Source organism: Coffea arabica, chromosome 6e (assembly GCF_036785885.1).
Source record: "Coffea arabica cultivar ET-39 chromosome 6e, Coffea Arabica ET-39 HiFi, whole genome shotgun sequence".
NCBI lineage: Eukaryota > Viridiplantae > Streptophyta > Magnoliopsida > Gentianales > Rubiaceae > Coffea > Coffea arabica.
In genome coordinates this window covers 16,564,396-16,589,934 of record NC_092321.1, presented here as the reverse complement: position 1 = coordinate 16,589,934, position 25,539 = coordinate 16,564,396, and the positions used below count along the sequence as shown (strand labels likewise).

The window sequence follows — 25,539 nt, the reverse complement described above, 5'->3', positions numbered from 1 at the left end:
GGCATCTCTAAAATATCATTTCCTACAACTTTCATGTTTTAACCCAAGGCCAATTCGGCCTCTAACTATGAGGTACTGTGCCGGGCAGAATGTAGGACATGAAACCCTAGTTTTCCAATTTTCCTTCCAAAACAGAAATTTCCTGCAATTAACCACTTTTTCCACCTTCTAGCTTCCTTAAATATCATTTCCAATCATCATACATGACCACGTAATAATAATCATATGAAAACAGAAAAATCACCAATAATTATAAAACTTCACTAATTCAACCAAAATCAAAATATAATCCATAAAATTACATCTTAAACTACCACCAATCATGAATTAAACATCATTAGATGGAGGAGAGGGGTTCCTTCACAACTCACCTTAGCAACACAAGAGAGAGAGCAACTAGTCACCTTAACTTTCCAAACAACTTCACCAATCACCTCACCAACACTAAGTGAAGAGGTTTTATGGGAAAATTTGAAGATTAAATGGTTGAATTGAAAGATTGGGCAAAATTGGAGACTAGAAAATTGAGAGCTTTTCTTTCCTTTTTGCTTGATAAAAGTCGGCCAAGAAACTTGTAAAATTGAAGTAATTTTGGTAAATTTTTAGTTTAAATGGTAAAGTCATGAATAGTGGTCCAAAAGGTTAAAAGGTAAGAATGAATCTTCAAGTGACACTTGTCACTTCATTTAATACATCTCTATCCCTTTTGTCTCTCCAATAATAATCCATCTAGATAACTTCTAATTATCTCTTAACACCTGCTAAAAGAAACCCGGTATACACAACTTAACCTAATTGGCCGAATTTTACCGAACGTTCCGCACTAACAGGTCCCACGTCCGATATACGCTCTTAATTTCACATGAACTAACTTATACTAGGAAAATGATTTAAAAACTATATTTGCTCATAAAAAAAATTATCTGGGGAATTTTCTAATAAAGAAAAGGTATAAAAGTGTGCAATTAAATAAAATAAAGCCTAGAAATTCGGAAAATTTTCGGGTCCTCACATAGAAGCACTTAAATGTTTGTGTTTTGGCCTTCTTCTAGTCCTAAAAATATAGTTTTATAATGAACATATAGTTGTTCTAAAAATCTACAAACCAATACATTGTACATTATGTATTAAATCATACTTTACAAAAAATTGTTTAATTTCCTTATATCTGTCCAAGCAAAATATCCCAATGTGTTAATTACATACAAAAATTCTTTAAGTGATTGATGTTAACAAAATTCAAGTTAACCACCTCTTTTGTTACCCCATCACCACTTCGATATTAAGAAATATAGACCAATATAAGATGACAATTTGGTTATTTTTTTCATATTTTAGTTGTTTTTCTGTTTTCATTTTTTAGGTTTAATATTTATTAAGAGTGTAAGGGTGTGTCATCAATTCACGACCTTTGATGGAGACATTTGGTTTTAGGGATAATTTTAGAAACCTCCCTTGAAGTTTCTAACTATTGCACTGGCCTCCCTCTATATTTTAAAAATTACACTAACCTTCCCCTGAGATTAATTATCTTGTAATATTTAGACCTAATCGATAATTAAAAACTAATATTATGAGAGAAAAGATAATATGATTCCATCATTGTCCCTTATCTAATACATTATTTAATTAATATAACACCAACTCACACATTAAAAAAAACACTACAATTTGTTGTTTATCATTAGCGATCAAATCTCATATAGTATCAAAAAATAGTATATTATGTTATATTTTTTACTTAATACAAGATCCAAATTACTTTTTTCAGTTACATACCCATTTTCAAACATGATCAATAACAAATAATAAAAAAATTTACAACCAGAATATTACATAGAACAAACTTTAACATCATAAATATTCTTATTAACACATTAAGGTTAGTTGTTGAGAATTTTATGATGTTAAAGTTCACTCTTTGTAATATTTTGGTTACAAATTTTTTTGATTATTTGTTGTTGATCATATTTGACGATGAGTTTGTAACTAAAAAGATCAATTTAGATGTTACATTAAATAAAATATATAGAATGATATACTATTTTTTTATGCCATATGTGATTTAATCCCTAATGATAAAAAATAAATTCTAATATTTTCTTTAATGTTTGGGTGGGTATTAGACTAATTAAATAATTTAATAGATGAGGGGTAATGGTGGAATCATATTATTTTTTCTCTCCTAATATTATTTTTTAATTGTTGGTTGGACCTAAATGTTGCAAGATAATAGACCTCAAAGGAGATTAGTACACTTTTTAAAATCCGAAGAGAGGCTTTTGAAATAGTCAGACACTTTAGGAGAGGTTTTTGGCATTATCCCTTGGTTTTGTCAAACTGACAGGGTAAGTAGCAAAGATTTTAGAAAATTTAAGAGGCTGAGTGATATTATGAAAAGCGTGAGAGTGGTTTTGGGAAATTATCCCTAACAACTGTCAATGGACAACGACCCCGGCACCTAATCCTCCATGTTCACATCTTCTGTACAGTTCTTCTGCTGCTTCCTTGCTAAAAGGTGACAAAGAAATCCACCTCACACATGCTCTATTACAGATCCAATAATTGAGTCCTTGGATCAAAGTCAAATTTGGCTAACCGGGCAATCTTGGTGGTCAAGTAAAAAGTACTTTTTCAACTTTGTCCAATAACCAATTATTTTCACTATACATGAAAAATGATGGGAGATTAACAAAATCCACTTCTCTTTCGAGGGTATTCAACTTTTCCTCAATTGCTTTGAGATGCTTCCGTAGCCACCAATCCATGGACTAGTCCGTGTTGGACGTCAAGTAATTCTGACTACGACTAAGGACCCCATCTTTCATCTTGCACGCCTTATAAGAGCAGGGCAATTTCAACAAGCTGAAAGTAAAGAGCTTTCCAACAAGCTGAAAGTAAAAAGAACTTTCCAAAATTTCCAAATCCCAAATTCTTCCAATGGCCAAAAATGATCATTCAACAGTCCAAAACCAAATTGCTAGTATTCAAGAAACACATGAAGTAACTGTGGTGATGGTTCCCCTTCCTTTACAAGGTCATCTCAACCAACTCCTGCATCTCTCCCGCCTCATCTCCTCGTACAATATACCCGTTCACTATGTTGGCACGGCCACTCATACTCGCCAAGCAAAGGTCCGAGTCCAAGGTTGGGATCCTCTTGCTATTTCCAACATCCATTTCCACGAATTTTCCACCCCTTCTTATGAAGCTCCTCCTCCCGACCCAAACGCCCCAACAAAATTTCCCACTCAACTCATCCCAGTGTTGAATGCATCCGTCAAACTCCGGGAGCCAGTTTACGCACTTCTGCAACAACTTTCTAGCACAACGAGAAGATTGGTTGTTATTTGTGACTCTGTTACGCCATATGTCATCAAGGATGTGGGTTTAATACCGAATGCAGAGTCCTACACGTTTATAAGTATCTCAGCCTTCGCTATTTACACGTTTTCTTGGGAACAAGAAGGGAAACCTAGAGTATTTGAACCTGAAATACTTGAAGCACTCGAAAGTCTTCCATCACATGAAAGTTCTTTACCTCAGGAGGTGACAGATTTCTTAAAATTGCAAAAGGAATCCATGCCAATTATCTCTGGCGATCTGTACAACACATGCAGGTTTATAGAGGGTCCGTACCTTGATCTTCTTGCAAAAGCCAAAACTGCCGATTCCCACAAGCAATGGGCTGTTGGTCCCTTCAATCCAGTTGAGATCAATGGGCAGAAAAACACAGAACAGAGACACTATTGCCTGGAGTGGCTTGACAAACAAGGCCCAAACTCGGTCATTTTTGTTTGCTTTGGTTCGAATACTTCAGTATCACACGAGGAAGCAGGGCAGATCGCTATTGGATTAGAGAAAAGCGGGCAAAAGTTCATATGGATACTGAAGGATGGAGATCAAGGAGATATCTTCAAGGGAGAAGTTAGGAGAGTTCAGTTGCCCGGAGGATTCGAAGAAAGAACTGAAGGAAGAGGAATAATTGTGAGGGATTGGGCACCCCAACTGGAGATTCTTGGACATTCATCAACAGGTGGATTCATGAGTCACTGCGGATGGAACTCGTGTATGGAAAGCATTAGCATGGGAGTGCCCGTGGCAGCATGGCCTATGCATTCTGACCAGCCCAGAAACGCAATAATACTGGAAAAGGTGCTGAAGATTGGTCTATCAGTAAGGGACTGGTCTCGGCGGGACGAACTTGTGACATCCATGGCTGTTGAAAATGCTGTGAGAAGATTGATGGATTCAGCTGAAGGAGAAGAGATGAGGCAAAGGGCAAAAGAATTGAGCAAAGCAGTAAAGGATTCTGTTATGGAAGGCGGTACTAGTCGCTTGGAGATGGATTCTTTCATTGCTCATATTCGTAGGTAGATTTTCTGTTCATCCAAACAAAATAATTATGTTCTTTAATCAGGAGAAATTCTGATTAATAAGGACTGTAACTTCTTGAGTTAGATTAAGTGCAATGATATCTTAATTAGACTGCAGAAGATCAGCTTTCTAACAGTATTTCCATTAATTAAACACTTGGCTCTCCTGTTGCGATAGTTCTTGTGCTATGTTTATGTTTATTGGCTAGTAGTTCTTGCTTGTTCAAAATTTTTGCACATCTCGATTTTGATCTCTAATTGTAAAGTAGAGACAAACACAAAACATCAGTTCTTGGCTCATTCAATTGTCTTTTTAGACAATAATATTAAATTGTCTTTTTCCTTAAAGATAATTGAACCTCATTCATTCATCCAGCAAAATCCAATTCATCCAAGAAATGTTACGTCATTGAAGAAGAATAGTCAAGAGTGCACATGATTCCTGGTCATTCGTGTATGTGCCAGTTAACCACTGGGCCATTGGCTCAGTGGCCACCACCTAATTGGTGGGGGAGGCAAGGGATCCCACCAAAAATGTCACATTTAAGTGGCTTGTTTCCAAAAAAAATCCAGGCAGGTGTGCTGTGCACCCATCTAGTCCGGTGGTGGTTCAGTCCCCTCCGGATTATTCCTGGACTTCCTTAGATCCGCCCCCTTCCCTTATTATAGGATAAATTAGGTTTATCGTCTCCAGAAAAAAAAAAAAAAAAAGTGTATGTGCCAGTTGTACGTAACAAACATAAAAATTTGCTTCTCTGAATAATTTTGCTTTTTCAATATTTAATCACTTAAGATTTTTGTACTGGTTCCCAAGTCCCAATTGTATATCATATGCTAAATTTGTGGCATGGGATTGAATGACGCAGCAATTGTGATGTCGTGCCGTTCTGTACTATTATAGTGCTCGTTCCATCATTTGATTTACAAATACATTATTAATTTATTATATTGTTTGTACTCGTAAAAAAAAAAAGTAATCTTCATTATTAAAATAATTCACACACATATATATATGCCTATCTACCTCGTATATATATAAGAAAAGATGAAAGTTTAGTGCTTTCCTTTTCTTTTGCCAAGTGGCTTCTTAATTATTTGACAAGTGACAAGGTCAAATATTTCTTGCAAGTTGTCTGAAGCCTTCTCTTAATATTTCTTTCAAATTGTCCAAAGCCTTCTCTTTCTTTTGGCATTGAACTGTTTATTTCTCATTAGTGCTTTCCTTTTTCTTTTGTCATGTGGAAAAGTCAAATATTCCTTCCAAATTGTCTGAAACATGTTCTTTCTTTTGGCATTGAATAGTTTCTTTCTCAAATTGCCGTTGAAGCCAGACGGCTATTCTGAGCCAAAATTTGGCGCGCCTATTCTGAGCAAATCCAATTCCAAACGGCTATTCTACCAAACCCAATTCGAAACGCCTATTCTAGCCAAAAAGTTGGGATTTTTACATGATTTGGGAGATGGGTTTTGTGAGTCCCTTCTTCAAGCCAGTAGGTCAACTGCTACTCCTGCAGACACTTGATTTCATGTTGTAGAGATTGCTGGTCACTCACATGGTGTTTGTACTTCAAAGGAGGAAAGTTAGGAGCAGGTGAACTGCTCTTGTCTACACTTGCCGTGGTTTCTTCTTTCTCTAATATCAAATTAACCCATTTCATGTTGCAAGAATTGATTTCATGTTAACCCATTTCTCTTTCTATTGATTTCATGTTGCAAGAATTGTTGGACACTCACATGATAATTGTATTTCAAATGAGCGAAATTGGGAACTTTTTGTTAGATTAGGTATGACATTCTATTCTCATTAGCTTTGCTATTCACTTTTCTGCTCAAATCATGATTTCTTTTCAATTCTCATCAGCTGTACGATTATGATGAGAAATATCTTTTCAGATGTGATTTTTTCCTTATTCCAATTATGATAAGAAATAGGTTTCCTATTCATTTAGCCTGTAACCTTTCCAGTGAATTACGAAATCAAAAAATGGAATAGAGGTATTTATCAGTGCATGGTGCTGGCTCCTCTGTCTTATAAACTGCAAGAAGAAGCATCTTGATCTTTACACTTTCTCTTTGGAGTCTCTTTGTTGAGAAAAAGTCTTTCCCTTTTTTTTGTCAAATTTTCCCCGTATGAGTAATAGACAGATTAATAAATTCTATTATACACATATGCGTCAATTGATAGGTTCCTTCTGCTGCAGTTCATATCATCAGTCAAGGAATCCTTTAACTTGAAGGTCAGCTTGTTGTCTTTCTTGAATCTATGAGCAGCTTTTCTTCATTTTATGTGACTATATTTTCAAAAGTGAAATTTCACCGTTCCCTTTTTTTTTAGTAGTTTTTCCTCAGTTTCTGCTTCATTTATTTTAAGTTTGCTGGTGCTATTTGTTTTGTGTGATCCTTTGTGAAACAAATGGTTGTTTATTTGAGTAGGTGATTGTGTTAATATTTTCTTAATCCAATTGTGCTGCTGCAACCCATTCACCTAAAAAAATAAGCCAAAAATGAAAATACGAATCCAGCTCCTAGTTCAATAATCCTTATTTTGAAATTTGGTGAATTCTTGAATATATATATATATATATATATATTATTAGTGGAATACCTACAAAAAAGAGAGATCCATTTGCTGATGTGATTCTGGCCAATTGAGCTATCCTACTGGTTTATATATAATCAATGTACTATCAAACAGTCAAATTGCTACATACACTAGAAAAAAAAATTGTAGTAATGGACATCAATAACAGATTTTGTGAGCCAAAGTCATTAGCACAATATATTTTGTGAGACAAACTTTTGCTTGTGCTGATTTTGGGGTTGTGGCTGCTATGCTAAAGTTATTATTACATGACAAGTTCCTTTTTAACTAATTTCAACCTCCTGCTACTGGTGCTTTTCTCTTTAATCACAATGGACAATTTGGTAACACATAAAAATAAGAAGTTATACAGAACCTAAGATAGTTTTTCTTAGAATGAATTATAGTAATAATATCTCAGATGAGATATGTGACCTGTTGTTGTTCTAAATGAGAAATATGAGTGATTAACTATTTTTCAGAGAACTTTAAAGTCAATGCAGAAAGGCTGTTATCGGCAAAACTTTTAGTATCTAAGTGACTATTGATTAAGCAACTTAGTGTGTGCCTTGTTTGATGTTTCGTTTAGTCTAGACTTGTCTAGGGCATGAAAAGTTTTTAGAGAAAACCCCATCTTTCTCTAACCTTTATTGTACCTGCTCAAGTTTAAACCATTGATCAACCTAGAGATCATTGATAGATTTGATGCTTCCTTTAAGCTTTTTTCACAAGTAATCATGATCATTTATTTGGTTTAAGAAGGATAAGAAAAAAAAAACAATTGGTGTTTTGCTCTTGTTGCTTCACTTTCCCCACGTGGTATGGTTAATTTTTTTGCTATCTTTTTTTGTTCATCTTTCACCTGATAAAAAACAATAAATTACCTTTTCTCTCTTGCTTATTTATATTGATTTATTAATATTTTTTAAAATTTTGAACTTTTCCCCATTATCTGCATTGAATTTTATTCTTTTTTTTCGTTTTAATTGCAAAACTAAAATTTTCATTTAAATTGAAGTTGCCTCTGTTGTAGGCTATTTGTGCTTTGTTCTTGCAAGTCTGCATACGTTGCTACGAGGTTTGTCTAAAAAACTCAAGATCAAATTTAAGCTTTATGCTTTTGATTTGCACTTTTTTTTATGTACTTAGAGTTTTGAAACTGTTATGTTATTGATTAAATTAGAGGCCGCATGTTTTCTGTTGGAAAGTTTTAGCTTTTATTAACATTAATAACCATTAAGAAACATAAAATATGTTCTTCTCCCTAAAATCTGATAGTAAGTTTTGTTTATTGTATGTGCTTGAGTTCTTGGTTATTATCTTGGTATCTATACATGACATGTTTGGCTCGAGTTAAAACTGACTATGTGTATGCACTTTTAGTTGCTATTGTATTAGTTAATCATTAGTCAGACCTCTGTGCTATGCTATTGAATGCGAAAAAGAAAGACAAGCCAACACTCAAATTCAATAAATGGTCTCTTTGACGAAGTTAGTAGTAGTCAAATGTTATTAAAACAGACAAAGAGCTCATATATATATTGGCATATTATATAGACCTACTCATATATATCAGCAGAGCGTATAGGAGCAAAATATACAATAAGAACTTCTACTTCCAAACAAATAGCTAATATTTTAGGATACACTTGATAATTATTTATACTTTAAAACAAAAAATTGCAGGAGCTTAACTTTTCTGCTGAACTAGCATCTGCAATCGGAAAACATTCGATTGTGTGTTTTATCCGCTACTATGAGGCAGATTATCAAGGCTAGAAGGAAGGCAAGTATAATATTGTCAAGGCATACACTACTGAGGAATCAGCTCACATTCCAATGGCAATCACGGCTGCAGAAACGAATGAAAAAATTCCAGACCTTCATGCTACTGTGCTGCAATCTGCTAACAAAAATGAATTTTTCAGTCCATCAACCAAAAAACTACTTGATACCATCGCTGAAACTTCTGCTACAGCAAACAAAGTGCAGCCTCCAGTGACCACAGCAAAGAGAGCCTTGGTTTTTGGAACTATACCTCCTAAAATTGGATCAAATTCTGCTAAAGCTATTACACCTGCCTCACTGCCCACCAATGCACTCTTAGCTTTCGCTCCAACTAATCTTGCACCAAGAAGTCCCTTGAAGAAGCAGCATGATAATGAACTCTAAACTTGCTTGAAGCCTTTTGAATTGCTAATCTTGCTAATCTTAAAGCACTTTATAGCTGAATTGCTAATCTTGCATCTTTTGACACAATATTGACATCCATTAAGAAATTGTTCTTTTGTGCAACTTAATGGATCTCAATATTTGATTTTTGGTAATTGCAGCTTATCATTGCACTTTATATTAAGTATTCAGCATGTCTTCTCCCGTCTCTGTAAGACTAACTTACACTTGAAGATATCAAGCTATTTGTAAAACTACTTGCCAATCTTTTGTCATCTTCTCTTATCTTTTGCAATGTTGATGGTTTTCTAATTTTGTTTAGTCTTATATTGTTAGCCACATGTTTGATTGGTAATTTATGATTTTAAGAATGTTATTTCACAAACATTACTGTTAATCTTATCTTATACAAAAATATATGACAACAAATTATAAGCACAGCCGAAAACCTCCTAGTTATATAAGAAGAAAGTGGAGTTATTGTAGCAATTTCAATGGTTGCCAAGTGACTCTCCCTTCATTTTGACACATGGCACATTCCTTTTCTTTTCTTCCTTTTGCTTCCTTTTGTTTCACCTTATTTCCTTTCTCTTATTTTGCTAAGGACAACTAAACAAACTCTTATCAACACTGCAAATTCCTTATTTAGTTTTCACTCTGTATTGCTCTTCTTTTCTTCCCTTCATCCAAATCGTTTACTCTACTTTTTTCTCAATTGGATTAGTTGATGCATTTTCTTTCAATTTTATCCATAATTAACTAAATGAATGGTTTAGTTGGAGGAGATCAAGATTGGGTTTGATATTTCCTTTCTTTCTTAGTCCAATAATCATGATTCATGATCTTCTACTTTTACCGTCTCTGTTTGTATATACTATTTATTATTTTTTGTCATTTTTTTGTGTCCTGATCAGAAACCTTTGCTTATTCCTTTTCTTACCACTTCCTCCTTTTATCTGACTTTCTTTTGCGCCCTAAAAAAGGCAAGTTGAAGTTTGTATGTGATGCTATAAATACTTTTCCCCTTAAATCTAAAGAAATGTGTTTTTTCATTTTTTTTAATTTTTATTTATTCTGTGTCCTTTTTTTTTTGGAAAAAAATTCCTTGTGGCTGACAAGAAGACGGGTATTGATTACATGAAAAATCTTTAGGCTAAATGAAAGAATTGTAACTACTTCCCCCCTTAAAATAATAAACTCCATTATACATATTCATTTTAATTTTAATTTTTTATTTATTAAAATTGTTATTTGATAATAGGGTGATAGTGCTAGAGCGGAGGAGAAAGAATATGACAAATGAAGATCCAAGGAAAGAATGATTAGGAAGGAAATGTTGAGGCCTGTTGAATTAAAAATTAATTAGAGTCTCTTAATTTATGGATAGATAATTATATTTTGATATTTTGATTTATATAAAGTTTCTTAATAGTGAAAAATGCTTATTTACTAGATAAGGTTATTGATATGTAAAATAATTGTTGGGGCCAAAAATTAAGGATGTGAAGAAAATATTTCGTATCTTTTCATTCAACATTTTGAATTACTAGCCTGTATTCATGATAGGTAGTTTATTTTCATGATTTTAATTTTCGCAAATAAGAATAAAAAAAGTGTAAAATTAGATTTCAGAATCTTTTGTTTAAATTGGATCTATATGACTTTGTACTCTTATCCTTTTTCATTGTCCCTAATGATAGATAATGTAATTAGAGTTTGAGTTGATTGTTAGGTGTAGAACTGGACATTCGTTATTATTTGAGTGAAGGAGTTGGTAATACATGCAGGTTTATAGAGCGTCCATACCTTGATCTTCTTACAAAAGCCACAAGCAATGGGCTGTTGGTCCCTTCAATCCAGTTGAGATCAATGAGCAGAAAAACACAGAACAGAGACAATATTGCCTGGAGTGGCTTGACAAACAAGGCTCAAACTCGGTCATTTTTGTTTGCTTTGGTTCGAATACTTCAGTATCACACGAGGAAGCCACGCAGATCGCGATTGGATTAGAGAAAAGTGGGCAAAAATTCATATGGATACTGAAGGATGGAGATAAAGGAGATATCTTCAAGGGAGAAGTTAGCAGAGTTCAGTTGCTTGGAGGATTCGACAAAAGAACTGAAGGAAGAGGAATAATTGTGAGGGATTGGGCACCCCAACTGGAGATTCTTGGACATTCATCAACAGGTGGATTCATGAGTCACTGCGCAAGGTACGCTCACTGTTTGGACAATTACTCCCAACTGTTTACTTCCCGTGAATCTCACTCACAGGAAAACTAACTTGACCGTCGGAGTGTCCTCGGGGACGATTTCGGGGCTCCCCTATTAGACCATTCTCTTGTTCGCTTTGCAGGTTGGGGAAACGCTCTTCTTATCAGCACGCCGAGCTCATCAGGTCAGCTCGGTCCGGGGAAGTTCCGTGCTTCTTCAGTTGACGCCGTCTGTGGGAACCGAAGGTACGAGTGGTTGTGCTGATAGCGAGAACGCGTTCAAAGTGAACTATGGAGAACACCGATCCCGAAGCCGGCGAGGGGTCCCGGCGAATGGAGACCGAGGCGGCTCGGGGCTACGGGGGCTCCGCCCTTTCAGGGGAGCGGAGACAGCAGATCTTTCAGTTCGTAACGGAGAACCTTCCCATGCTCGAAGACATAATTCGGCAAGCAAAGGAGAGGGGTGAAGCTAGGGCGCACAAACCTCCAAGGCGAAGGGGAAGGAGAGGGAATCGCCTCCCGTTCCCTCGGAGGATGAGTCGTGGGACCAGCCCCCCAAGAGTAAACGGCCACGGACTCCCCCTCGGCCGCGGGCTCGGTGGTCGGGGACAGCGAGAGATATTCTCGCGACTGGTCCGCGGGGGGCCGACCAAGGAATCTCTCCTCGTGGAAGCTTGCGCGGAACGAGGCTGAGCGTTCCCCCGCCCGATCTATCAAGAGCCGGCCGCGGGACCCTCCCCAGTGGCAGCCTGTCCGGCACAAGTTTGAGCAGATCCTGCGGCCGCAACTGTACGAGGACAACTACACAGTCTCGCCCTTTACCCGAGAAATAGAGGACTACCCGTTACCTCGGAAATTTAAAATCCCGAACATCGAACTGTACGACAGTTCGACCGACCCGGAAGACCACCTCTCGGTCTTCCTGACACACATACGTCTGCAGACCGCTGCGGATGCAGTCCGCTGCAAGACCTTCCCCATGTTCCTGAAGGGGAAGGCCCGGCTCTAGTTCCAGGGCCTGGCATCGGGGTCCATCCGGAGTTTCACCGAGCTGGCCAGACAATTCGCCGCCCAATTCGTCTCCTCGAAGACTTACTCCAAAAACGCAACTCATCTGATGGCAATCCGGCAGAAGCCGGATGAGTCCCTGAGAAATTTCATGACCCGCTTCAACACGGAGAGCTTGCAGATTAGGGACAAGGATGAAAGGGTGGTCATGACCGCCTTCATGAACGGGTTCAGGGTGGAACAGCTCTTCTACAAGCTTGTCGAGAAGCCTCCCGGAGACCTGGAAGAGCTCCTGACTAGGGCGCACGCAACCGCTAATGCGGAGGAGGCTGCTCGCCTAAAGAGAGAGTCAGATCAAGAGATCGGAGAGAAAGGATAAACCCCCCCCGAGAACAAGGACGGCCCGGCCAAGAAGAATGTTTTCGACCGGCTCTCAAAGGATAAAGTTCCCGCTCAACCGCCGCTTCCAGAAAAAGACTACACCCCCCCTAACTCGGCCCAGAGCCCAGGTTCTGGCCGTTCTGGAGGCGAATGGCCTAGTGGAGCGGCCACCTAAGATGGGGATACCCCAGAATAAGAGAAACCATGACCGGTACTGTGCCTTCCACCGTGATGTGGGGCACGATACGGAGGGGTGATGGGCCCTGCGAAAGGAGATCGAAAATCTGATCCAGCGCGACTTCCTGGGGCAATTCGTGCGGCAAGGTCGGCCAGGACAGGAGGCAGGGCGCGCCTACCGCGGAGACACAGGCGAGGGCCGGCAGCTCGTTCCCGACCTGAGAAAAATCCTGAATATTCTATTGAAAAGTCGGATGCGGCTGAACCCGAAGAAATGTACTTTCGGGGTCAGGTCGGGAAAGTTCCTGGGCTACCTGGTCTCCAGAGAGGGAATTCGGGCCAACCCGGATAAGTTCCATGCTATCATGGACATGGCCCCCCCGAGGAGCGTCAAGGAGGTCCAACGGCTCACGGGGAGGATGGCCGCCCTGAATAGATTCCTCTCGCGCTCCGCGGTAAGGGGGCTACCCTTCTTTCGAATCCTGAAAGCACCAAAGGACTTTCAATGGACGGAGGAATGCCAGAAAGCCTTCACCGATCTAAAAGCATACCTGACCGAGCTGCCTGCTCTGACTGCCCCAGAGCAGGGAAATACCCTGTTCCTGTACTTGTCTGCTTGCAACGAGACCGTTAGTGCGGTCTTGGTGCGGGAGGACAGGGGGGCTCAAAGGCCAATATACTACGTTAGCCGAGCTTTACAAGGGCTGGAGACGCGGTACACGCCGGCGGAAAAATTGGTCCTCGCTTTGGTGCACGCCGCCAGGAAGCTCCGACCTTACTCTAGGCCCACAGCATTACTGTCCTGACGGATCAACCCTTATGGCAGATACTCATAAAACCCGAGATCTCGGGCAGAATAATCAAATGGACCGTCGAACTGGCCGAGCACGACATCGGCTATCAGTCTCGCACCGCTATCAAAGCTCAGGCCCTGACAGACTTCCTCACCGAGGGAGCCAGTTTGTCCATGACTGAGCCGAGCTATACGCCTGAGGAGGCGCAGCCGGAGGAGCCGTGGGTACTATTTGTAGACGGGACCTCAAGTAAGGAAGGGAGCGGAGCCGGCCTGCTGCTCACCTCTCCTACCTGGGAGGAGCTGACCTACGCGCTCAGGTTTGACTTCCCGGCATCCAACATTGAGGCTGAGTACGAGGCCCTATTGACAGGATAGCGGATAGCCCACCAAATGGGTATAACCGCGATCAGGGTCCGGAGTGACTCCCAACTAATAATCTGCCAGGTCCGCGGGGAGTACGAGGCTAAGGAGGATGTCATGAAAAAATACATGACTAAGGTGCAGGAGGCGATGAAACTGTTCGACATTTTCGAGATTGAGCGGGTGCCGAGGTCACAGAACAAACGGGCGGACGCCCTGTCGAAACTGGCGTCCTCCTCGTTTGCCCACCTGGGCAAGGAAGTTTTGGTGGAGGTAGTCAAGCAAAAAAGCATTGACCAGATCCAGGTCTTGGCCATAGACAGTTCGGCCACTTGGATGACTCCTCTTGTGGACTTCCTCAACTCGGGTGTCCTCCCCAAAAATAAAATCGAGCCTCGCCGACTCCAGCTCCGAACTGCTAAGTACGCCTACGCTTGGGGGACCCTCTACAGGAGGTCGTATTTGTCTCCCTGGCTAAAGTGCGTAACTCCTGCGGAGGGCGACTATGTCCTCCGAGAAGTACACGAAGGCCTGTGCGTTGCACATGTGGGGTCCCGAGTGTTGGCCAAAAAATGCTTGCTCCTAGGCTACTACTGGCCCTCGATATTCCGAGATGCTGCGGCCCTTGTTCAGACATGCCGAACTTGCCAGATGCACGCCCCGCTGCACCACCAGCCCACTCGGGAGATGGTCCCCATCTACAGTCCTTGGCCCTTTGTCCAGTGGGGAATAGACCTCTTGTGTCCCTTTCTCCGAACTCCCGGAAGGTACGAACACCTCGTGGTGGCCATCGACTACTTCACAAAATGGATGGAGGCCGAACCTCTGGCCACTATCTCCGGAAGGGCAATTCAGAAGTTCTTCTGGAAGAACATAGTCTGCCGCTTCGGGATCCCGCATGTCTTGATATCCGACAACGGGCGACAGTTTGCTGAAAATTCCTTCAAAAGCTGGTGCGTCGAGCTCGGGATCAGCCAACACTTCACCTCGGTCGGACACCCCCAGGCCAATGGTCAGGTGGAGAATGTTAACCGAACCATTCTGCAAGGGCTAAAGACTAGGTTGGAACTAGCCCAGTCTAACTGGGTAGATGAACTCCCTAGCGTCCTCTGGACTTACCGTACTACGCCGAGGACGGCCACTCATGAGACCCCGTTTTTCCTGATTTATGGGGCGGAGGCGGTGGTGCCCGCGGAGGTCGGTCTCCCCTCGCCTCGAACACAAAACTTCGTTGCAACAGCCAACGAAGAAGAGTTGAGGTGCAATTTGGACCTGCTGGAGGCAAAGCGCGAGGAAGCAGCGATACGGATGGCTAAGTATAAAAGCCAGCTCGCTCGCTACCACAACGCGAAGGTGAGGAATACGCAATACTAGCCTGGAGACCTCGTCTTGATAAAGAACTCAGTCAGCCGAGCTCATAGCTCCAACAAACTTGATCCAAATTGGGAGAGTCCATACAAAGTCCTGGAAGCGAGCCGAGCTGGTTACTGCAAGCTTGCAAGATTAGATGGAGTTGAGGTACCCCGCACATGGCACTTCTCGAACTTGCGATTGTATGTAGGATAGACTGGGTTAGGGTATCTTATTGTATTCTCTGGAATTTTCGTACCAGTTCATCATTAAATAAATGCTCAGTTTGCAAGTTTTAAATCCGTTCTCATTATCAATGCCGTTTAACTTTTCGCTTCTACACTAGCACACTCAGATACTGCTAAGTGTCCTAGTGGGGGTTCTAAGGGGTGATGAATGGTAACGGATGGAATGCCTTTCAAGTCTGGGAGATCGACGCTCGACCCTTCAAAAGAAATCGACGCTCGACCCAGGAGGTCGGCATGACTATCTTTAAAATTTTGAGACGCTCGGCCAAGGAGGTCGGCATTCAAACTCTTGACGCTCGACCCAGGAGGCCGGCGGCTAGGGGACAAAATAAAATAAGGAATCAACGGAAGGCCTTTAAAGTTTGATAATTGATGCTCGACCCAGGAGGACGGCAGGGCTTAAAGCTTTAAAGTCTGATGCTCGACCCAGGAGGCCGACACGCGGCCTTGGTGGATTTATTTGGTGCTCGACCCGGGAGGTCGGTGTGCCCTTTTCGGTTATTAGAATTAGGCGCTAGCAAGGACTGAAGGTCAAAAGCAGACAGTTTCATTCAAATATTGTTTCATATATGCATTTAGACCCTATCTATTACAAAGCCTACCGAACTATAAAAGGAAAGAGAAACCTAGCTACGTCTTCTTCTTGCTGGCGACCTGCTTGAGGCGGAAGCTGATAGTACACCTTAAGCATGTTGAGAGGGCGACCTGTTGGAAGCGGGAGCTGAAGGTACACCTTAAGCATGTTGAGAGGCGTATGGTGAAGGCCATTCAAAAAGATATCCGAGCTGCGGGGCAGGGCCATATCCTTATAAGAGAATGGAAAGAGTTTCTGGAGTGGCCGCTATCCTAAGCCACTGGCTCCTTCCCGGAAGCCCTGCCGGGAGCCTTTTCCTCCTCCAGGGGGATCTCCGCCAGCTCGGCCCCCACGTCGCTCATGTCCACCAGGTCCTTCAGGGCATGCCCCTTGCAGTACCCATCGAAGAGCCAGTCCAACTTCCCCTCGGCTGCGGGGTTGTAATCCTTGAAGCCAGCCAAGTTGAAGCCGGGCAGGTTGAGGCCCTTCACCTGGTCTAAGGCCCTCGTGAAGCCGACCTGGAGGATAGGCTGGTTGAGGAGGGCCACGTCCTCGGCAAACTGTTCGGAGGAGATGAAATTCCGAACAGCCTTCTTGCGCTTCCAACTAACGGTGCCGGAGAGCTCAATGGCGTGCTCCTCCCTCAACTTTGCCACGCCCTTCTTCTCCTGGTCCAACTCGGACCGGGAGGAGACGAGCTGGACTCGGGCTTCCTCCAGCTCCTTCTCCGTCCTGCCCAACTTGGCCTTAAGGGAGTCCGCCCCCTTAAGGGTCTGGGCAAGTTTCTGCTCGATTTCCCGATTCTTCTTTTGCAATTTCTTCAAGTCGGGAGACAGTTCGGAGAAGCGTGTCGCCAGGGCAGCACCGACGGCGTTGGCCTGAGAAAAGAAAAGTAAAAGTTAGTAAATTACCGACTCCATCAAGGGAAAGATCAGGGACCCAAGGGGCCTAAGCGAGAGAGGGCTTACTTGGGTTTGGGCGGTGTAGTACATGTCCTGGAGCTCGGACGGGTTGGCCAGATCCATCCACCTCCTGTCGCGTGGGAGGACTGAGCCCGTGACCAACTCGCGAACCACCTCGGGGAACTGGGCTCGGTCATTGATGGAGAGCTCCCAGGTCGGGCAGAAGTGACGGGGGTCATGCATCGTAGGGGCCTGCCCCGGTTTCGTGGGGGCCACGTGGCGGAAGTGCCACAAGCTCGGGGGAGCGCTCTCCCGGGTGTGCTCCTCCGCGGAGCCAATCCTCAGGTGGACAGGGCCCCCCGACGTCAGCAGGAGGGGGCGCTGTGCTGAGGCTTGCGTTGGCTTCTTCCCGGGTTAGGAGGGCTCATCCTCTCGGCCCCTCTTCTGCCCCGTCGCGTTCTTTTTGCCGGCGACCTGCTTGGAGGGGGACTGAGATTGGGAGGCCTCCTTCTGGGGGGCCGAGCTGCCCCAGGAGTCGGAGAGGCCTCAGAGGCCTTCTTCGCCGCCTCCGGCTGCGTAGTGGGGGCGACCTGCTCGGTTGGCGCAACCAGTAGCCTGGAGAGCTTCCTCACTGCAACAAAACACCGCCAGGTTAGTAAAAACTGGTCAGTAAAAGAAGGAAAGAAACAATAGACTACGGGAGTCTAGAGGCGGCATTACAAGTGTCGCAGTCAGTAGGGGAAGGCTCCACTCCTTCGGGGGACCCGGACAAAGTCCCCATCAACCCGGCTGCAGATATTTGCTCGGTGGAGAACTTGCCTGCATAGAGTTTCACCTTGGAGCTCACCAGCTGGCTGAGGGCTTCGGGGTTCAGGTCATCCGGATAGGGGTCGGATACGACCTCCCCAACCTTCCACACATCAGAGGGAAGATGTGTGGACTTGACAAAGAAGAAATCCCCCTTCCAATTCTTCACGGAAGAGGGGATCCCGTAGAATAGGTCCTGGGTGCCCTCCCCACCCCGAACTTTGCCAACAGTTCGGCGGGAGAAGTAGTACCACCCAAGAAGGGAGAGTTTGAGGGTGTAGGAGACCCGAAAAAGAGAAAGAGAATAGGGGATGAAGCAGATTTGGCAGTGGATCAGGAACGCAGTGATGATCCTGATCGAGTTGGGGAGGATTTGGGTGATTTTGAGCCCCCAGTAACTCAGAATCTCGGCTAGGGCCGAAAAGATGGGGAGTCGAAACCCCGCGACCAGCTGCTCCTTATAGATGGCTACGAAACCAGGAGGAGGTCGGCTTGCTCGGTCGTCGGGCCTGGCAGCCCTCAGCTCGTAGGCCGGAGGAATGGAAAAGAACCTGGCCAACTCGGCCACAACCCCGGGTGAGAGGGTGACCTCTTGCTGGTCAGGTAGACCGAAGTCGATTTCGAGGTCATCCCCCTGCTCAGCAGTAGGGGTCCCCTCCGAGGAGTCCCTATCCTCACCTGCCCCGCCCTGGGCTCCTTCAGTGGAGTCATGTGGGGACCTGGGGAAGGGAATGGAGGTGGCCTGCTGATCGATGAAAGCATCAAGCTCGGCCGCCTCCTCCAAGGCGCGGGTAGAAGGAGAATGGGCAGATGGAGAGCTCATGATATCAATGGGTTCGAGCATGTCGGAAATGTGGAAGTGGGGGTTGGAAGCAGAGGAAGAAGAGAGAGGAGGAGGAGAGGATGAAGATGAAGATGAGGACGAAGACGAGAAGGAAATGAAGATTCTGGGGGCTCTACGACGGGCCGGAGTTTGGGATACGGTGGAGGTAACGCCGGAGCGATCCGACATAAAATGCAGAAGGTGGCAGAGGAGGGGAAAAATAACTTACTGATGATCGGAGTGAAAGGGATGGAGGAACTGCCGGAATCTGGGTACTGATGGCCGGAAGTCTTGCCGTAAGAGCTTTTGGGAGTAGAAAAAGCACGTGAAGAAGGGAAAATGGCAAATAGAGTTGGAGAAAGTCTTAGAATCCCTATTTATAGGGAGCAAAATGGGGGGAAACGGTTGCTTGAATTTGAACCGGCTTATGTGAACGCATTTAAGAGCGGTACGGAGACCGAAGAGACGCGACAACTGAAAGGACGCGGACGCTGCTTCCCAATGACAGCACTGTACCAGAGGTGACCGTGGCAGAGCAGTGCAACGTTGGGCTCCCACGTGGCACGGGTATAGATTAGGTTTGCCTGAAATCCCTACCTAATCTAGGGGGCTAGTGCAGAGGCCCCGTCCTGGGCCTATACACGTGGCAGCCTAGAGAGGCCTGAGTTGGGCTTAGACCCCAGGCCCATGAGAACCGTCTCGCGGCCCTCCGCCATTAGGGCTCCAAGGGGCTCTAGAGAACAATCCCGCATAGGTCGGGATTGCTCCCCCTCAGTGTGGGATTGAGGCTATTCTGGGCAGGTCCCGAAACGTACGGAGGTCGGACTCCTAAACAGGTATAAATAATAACGCACGCCGACTGCGCAAGGTACGCTCACTGTTTGGACAGTTACTCCCGACTGTTTACTTCCCGTGAATCTCACTCACCGGAAAACTAACTTGACCGTCGGAGTACACTCGGGGACGACCTCGGGGCTCCCCTATTAGACCATTCTCTTGTTCGCTTTGCAGATTGGGGAAACGCTCTTCTCATCAGCACGCCGAACTCGTCAGATCAGCTCTGTCCGAGGAAGTTCCGTGCTTCTTCACTCATATTCGTAGGTAGATTCTTACAACACAAATAGATGGTTCGGGTGATAAACATGAGACGGCTGTTTAGGGATGAACACTGAGCTCGGCACACGATAGTCCTTTGGACGATATTGTCTTTTTCCTTAAAAATAATTGCACCTCGTTCATCCAGCATAATAAAAGTCTCGAAAAGATTTTGAGCAAACATATAAAACGAAGAAAGAGCTCCTAAGTCCTAACACTAACTCGTCAAGCTTACATGGAAGAGTTTACTAGGCAAAATTCTATTACTAATAAATCGTCCCAATATGTTCCATATGTTTTTGGATCTGTAACAAAATCTCGAGACTTGACTTAAATTTTCCATTTTTTTTAACCTACCACCCCTAGCCATAATCTTCCCACCTCTAACTATTTGGTTCAAAATTGGGTTATTATCAATTTACCCCCATAAACTATATTACTACATTAATTTACCCCCTAATGTTATTTTTTAGTCACTTCACCCCAAAGGTAATTCAACTTAATATGTTAACAATTTTTTGACAAAAATTCTCTTTTATTTTATAACATTACTACATTATTATCACTTTATCCCTTTAAATTATAGTGGTACAATCGCTTTACTCTCTAACATAATTTTCTAGGTATTTTACTCTCTCTCTCTCTCTCTCTCTCTCTCTCTAATATTCTATTTTTCCAATATTAATAAGATTGTCAAGAAGAAAGAGATTAATATTTTGACTTTCTTTTCCTTGATACTAAAAAGGAGAAGGGCTACTCTAACTTTTTTATTGTTTTTATTATACAAAAATAGGGTATTTTCTTCTAAAGTTTTTTAACTTGTTAAATTGGTTTAATGGTGGGATAAATTATCTAAAAAATAACTCTATGAGATAAATTAATAATAAAGATATAGTTTATTGGAGTAAAGTAATAATAATTTTAAAAGCTAAACATGTCTTATCACTTGAATTAATAAATTTCATTAAGTTTGATCTTTAATTTTGCGGGTAAAATGACTAAAAAACAAAGTTAAGGGAAAATTTGATAGTAATACCAAACACTAAGGGGGTAAAGTAATAATAATCCTTCAAAATTGAAATACTAAACTTAACAATGGAAGAACTCTGACTTAAATTTTCCCCTTCTCAAGGAAAATATCAAATTTTAAATAGCTTTTCCCTTAATCAGATTTGAAAAAACTTTCATCCAAAATGTAGTTACTAGAATCATAATCGGACTCCAATTCCACAAATTGTTTTGGACAATTCAATCTTCTCTCCTTTATGATGGTTTGAACAACTTTTTCTCAATGTTTTTATTTTTTCATTGTTGTTGTAGCCCCGGTTGTTCTTCCACTTGAGGAAACAATAATGTTAGGGTATTTTAGAAAAAAAAATAATCTAAATTTATTTTTTTAATAAAATTAATTATTTTTTTTTTAAACTGTATGAAAAAAAAATTAGAACTTTTAAAATGGGACAGGAGTATAACAATTCAACGGACAACAACAACCGACCCTCCACCTTATCCTCGATGCTCGTATCTTCTGTACAATTCTTCTGCTGTTTCCTTGCTGTAACTGCAGTAAAACCCGCGCGTCGGTCCTACTACAGATCCAACAATTTGAGTATTTGGATCAAAGTCAAATTTTGCTGCTTCCTTGCTATAACTGTAAGGATGATGGAAACCCAGATCGAATAACTGATGAGTACTTGGATCAAAGTCAAATTTTGCCAACAGAGCAATCTTGATGGTCAAGTACTTTCCAACTTTGTCATCTAACAGAGGTTCCACTTGCAATAATATTACCAATCATGGAAAGAGTTCTTGGGAAGGTTAGGAAGCCTACAATATTAGCAGAGGGTCCACTTGCAATTAAGATGAGTTGTAGAAGCTTCTCTTGAGTTGTAGAATTAGCAGAGCTTTCATCTTACACCTTATAAGAGCAAAGCAAGTCTGACAAGCTAAAGTACAAAAAGCTTTCCAAATCCCAAATCCAGCCAATGGCCAAAAATGGTCATTCTACTGCACAAAACCAAATTGGTCGCATTCAAGAAGAAGGAACACATGAAGTAACTGTGGTTATGGTTCCCCTTCTTTTACAAGGTCATCTCAACCAGCTCCTCCATCTCTCCCGCCTCATCTCCTCCTACAATATACCCGTTCACTACGTTGGCACGGCCACTCACACCCGCCAGGCGAAGGTCCGAGTACAAGGTTGGGATCCTCTTGCCATTTCCAACATCCATTTCCACGATTTTCCTGTCCCTTCTTATGAAACTCCTCCTCCTGACCCAAACGCCCCGACAAAATTTCCCGTACAACTCATCCCAATGCTGAAAGCATCCATCAAACTCCGGGAGCCAGTTTACGCACTTCTGCAACAACTTTCTAGCATAACAAGAAGATTGGTGGTTATTTATGACTCTGTTACGCCATATGTCATCCAGGATGTTGATTTAATTCCCAATGCAGAGTCCTATAGCTTTATGAGCGTCTCAGCCTTCACCGCGTACGCATATTCTTGGGGCAAAAAAGGGAAACCTAGAGTATTCGAGCCTGAAATACTTGAAGCACTCGAAAATCTTCCATCACATGCAAGTTCTTTACCTCAAGAGTTGCAAGATTTCATAAAATTGCAAAATGAATCCAAGCCAATTAGCTCTGGCGATCTGTACAATACATGTAGATTTATAGAGGGTCCATACCTTGATCTTCTTGCAAAAGCCAGAACTGCCGATTCCTACAAGCAATGGGCTGTTGGTCCCTTCAATCCAGTTGAGATCAATGAGCAGAAAAACACGGGACAGAGACACTATTGCCTGGAGTGGCTTGACAAACAAGGCCCAAACTCGGTCATTTTTGTTTGCTTTGGTTCGAATACTTCAGTATCAGATGGGGAAGCCACGCAGATCGCGATTGGATTAGAGAAAAGCGGGCAAAAGTTCATATGGATATTGAAGGATGGAGATCAAGGAGATATCTTCAAGGGAGAAGTTAGGAGAGTTCAGTTGCCCGGGGGATTCGAAGAAAGAACTGAAGGAAGAGGAATAATTGTGAGGGATTGGGCACCCCAACTGGAGATTCTTGGACATTCATCAACAGGTGGATTCATGAGCCACTGCGGATGGAACTCGTGTATGGAGAGCATTAGCATGGGAGTACCGGTGGCAGCATGGCCTATGCATACTGACCAGTACAGAAACGCAATACTACTGGAAAAGGTGCTGAAAATTGGTCTGTCGGTAAGGGATTGGTCTCGGCAAGACGAACTTGAGACATCCATGGCTGTTGAAAATGCTGTGAGAAGATTGATGGATTCAGCTGAAGGAGAAGAGATGAGGCAAAGGGCAAAAGAATTGAGCAAAGCAGTAAAGGATTCTGTTATGGAAGGTGGTACTAGTCGCTTGGAGATGGATTCTTTCATTGCTCATATTCGTCGGTAGATTTTCTGTTCATCGAAACAAAATAAATATGTTCTTTAATCAGGAGAAATTCTGATTAATAAGGACTGTAATTTCTTGAGTCAGATTAAGTGCAATGAAATCTTAATTAGACTGCAGATGATCATCTTTCTAACAGTATTTCCATTAATTAAACACTTGGCTCTCCTGTTGCGATCATGGTTCAAAGTCGCGGTCGCGGGCCGAATTGTTCCACATCGGTCTAGACATATCGGTCGCGGTCTAGGCGAGACGCGAATTTTTGAAATATTTAATATTTTAAAAATTGTAAAAAAATATGATAATAAAAAATAATTAAAAATTAGTAAAAATAATAAAAATTCGAGTTAATTCGAGATGATTCGATGTGATTCGGCCGTTTCAACTCTTCACAGTGACGTCTCAGCGAGTCAAATATCTCGGAATCGTATCGCTCTGATATCGTATCGGAAGGGATCGAAACGATGACGACTCGGCCGAGTCTTTGAACCATGGTTGCGATAGTTCTTGTGCTATGTTTATGTTTATTGGTTAGTAGTTCTTGCTTGTTCAAAATATTTGCACATCTCGATTTTGATCTCTAATTGTAAAGTAGAGACACACAAAACATCAGTTCTTGGCTCATTCAATTGTCTTTTTAGACAATAATATTAAATTGTCTTTTTCCTTAAAGATAATTGAACCTCATTCATTTATCCAGCAAAATCCAATTCATCCAAGAAATGTTACGTCATTGAAGAAGAATGGTCAACAGTTCACATGATTCCTGGTCATTCGTGTATGTGCCAGTTGTACGTGACAAACGGACTCGGGGCAGGGACGGTTGCAGGTGCAACCGTCCCTGCCAATTTTAGCTCATTTCAACTGCGCGTAATATTGGTTCAACTGCGCGTAACTTTTTTTTCACAGGATGTATTTTCACAACAGATAGTGGTGGGCCCCACACTTGGCGCGGATTTCGAGTTACATGGTGTTATTTCAGCCGCACAAAATTTTGAGAGCCAATTTTCAGCCGCACAAATTTTTTACCGTGCAGGGACGGTCATACTGATGACCGTCCCTGCCCCAAATCCGTGACAAACATAAAATTTTCTTCTCTGAAGAATTTTGCTTTTTCAATATTTAATCACTTAAGATTTCTGTGCTAAATTGTGTATCATGTGCAAAATCTATGGTATGGGATTGAATGACGCTGCAATTGTGGTGTCGTGCCGTTCTGTCCTACTCTAGTACTTGTTCCATCATTTGATTTACAATTATATTATTAATTTATTATATTATTGTACTCGTTAAAAAAAAAAGTAATCTTCATTATTAAAATAATTCATATATATATATATATATATATATTCATTCATACGGGATTGTTGGGTGTCTTGTGGTGTTTGGCTTGGCCACGTTGTGTTGTCTTTCGACACCAAGCAAATTCTTTAAGTGGATGGCTGTGGTAACATACTAACTTGCATGTTAAGGATCCCACAATGCAAGTATAAAAAAAACGTTTCACGCTGCCCCCAACCATCCCATGTTCTTGCATGAACATCCGACCAATTCAATCCCTTTTTCTACACCTAACATCGATCAGAGTAGATATATTAATACGAGATAGGACAAAAAGATGAAAAAAAAAACTACAATAACTATACACTGAATAATGCTGGAGAATATATATATATATATATATATATATATATATGCATGTATGTATGTATACATGTATATGTGTGTGTAACAAATAATATGACGATAGTAATATAGTAATATGTTATCGTTATCGGACCGGCTTAGACATCACTCCGATAAGGTTACCAATTCAACGGACCAATGGTTCAAGCCCAAGTTTCAAGTATAATATAATAAAGAGGAGCCCTTAAACTATTATCGTTGTCAACTTTTGGCCCCTCATCTAAAATTTGTTTCCGATTGATCCTTAAACAATTATAAATGCATACTTTGAGGACTTCCGATGACTTTGAGCACAAATCTGACTGGAATTAAAGGGCATTTTTGTCTGTTCATGTTTTCCCTCCTTTTCCCCTGACTCCTTGGACAAAGCCACAATATTCATGCTCTTCCAAACACTCCCAAAAAAAAAAGCAGAAAAAGAAAAGAAAGAAAGATCACGGAGGACTGAATCTGAGGCCATGATGATAATTTCTCTGAGCAAATGAAAATTTGGCACTAAGACAAAGTGGCCCGTATCTTGGTTGGGCAACCCGGATGGCAGAAGTAGGAGAATCTGATATGGGTTC

General features: G+C 42.0%; 2 protein-coding genes and 1 long non-coding RNA gene across 7 annotated transcripts; all 3 read left to right on the top strand.

Moving 5' to 3' along the window:
• The first annotated feature begins 2,777 nt into the window (after positions 1–2,777).
• LOC113697152 (zeatin O-glucosyltransferase-like) lies at positions 2,778–4,553 on the top strand. Its single transcript, XM_027216630.2, has one exon. The coding sequence runs from the start codon at positions 2,941–2,943 to the stop codon at positions 4,375–4,377; it is 1,437 nt and encodes a 478-aa protein (XP_027072431.1). The 5' UTR covers positions 2,778–2,940; the 3' UTR covers positions 4,378–4,553.
• Positions 4,554–5,492: 939 nt separating this feature from the next.
• Positions 5,493–9,450, top strand: LOC140009551 (uncharacterized). 5 transcript variants are annotated; one of them, XR_011817001.1, is made up of 4 exons: positions 5,493–5,967; positions 6,094–6,161; positions 6,562–6,613; positions 8,644–9,450. It is a non-coding gene; the product is annotated as an uncharacterized lncRNA (long non-coding RNA). The 5 variants fall into 5 exon arrangements; XR_011817002.1 differs by adding an exon at positions 7,991–8,035 and having other exon boundaries at positions 5,493–6,161; positions 6,578–6,613; XR_011817003.1 differs by adding an exon at positions 7,991–8,035 and having other exon boundaries at positions 5,493–6,161.
• A 12,295-nt stretch (positions 9,451–21,745) lies between these two features.
• On the top strand, positions 21,746–23,406 carry LOC113694577 (zeatin O-glucosyltransferase-like). Its single transcript, XM_027213416.2, has one exon. The coding sequence runs from the start codon at positions 21,848–21,850 to the stop codon at positions 23,288–23,290; it is 1,443 nt and encodes a 480-aa protein (XP_027069217.1). The 5' UTR covers positions 21,746–21,847; the 3' UTR covers positions 23,291–23,406.
• The last annotated feature ends 2,133 nt before the right edge of the window (positions 23,407–25,539 follow it).

Bases quoted from the DNA above. Each gene is read 5' to 3' on its own strand.
- LOC113697152 (XM_027216630.2), top strand. From the start codon at position 2,941: ATGGCCAAAAATGATCATTCAACAGTCCAAAACCAAATTGCTAGTATT.
- LOC113694577 (XM_027213416.2), top strand. From the start codon at position 21,848: ATGGCCAAAAATGGTCATTCTACTGCACAAAACCAAATTGGTCGCATT.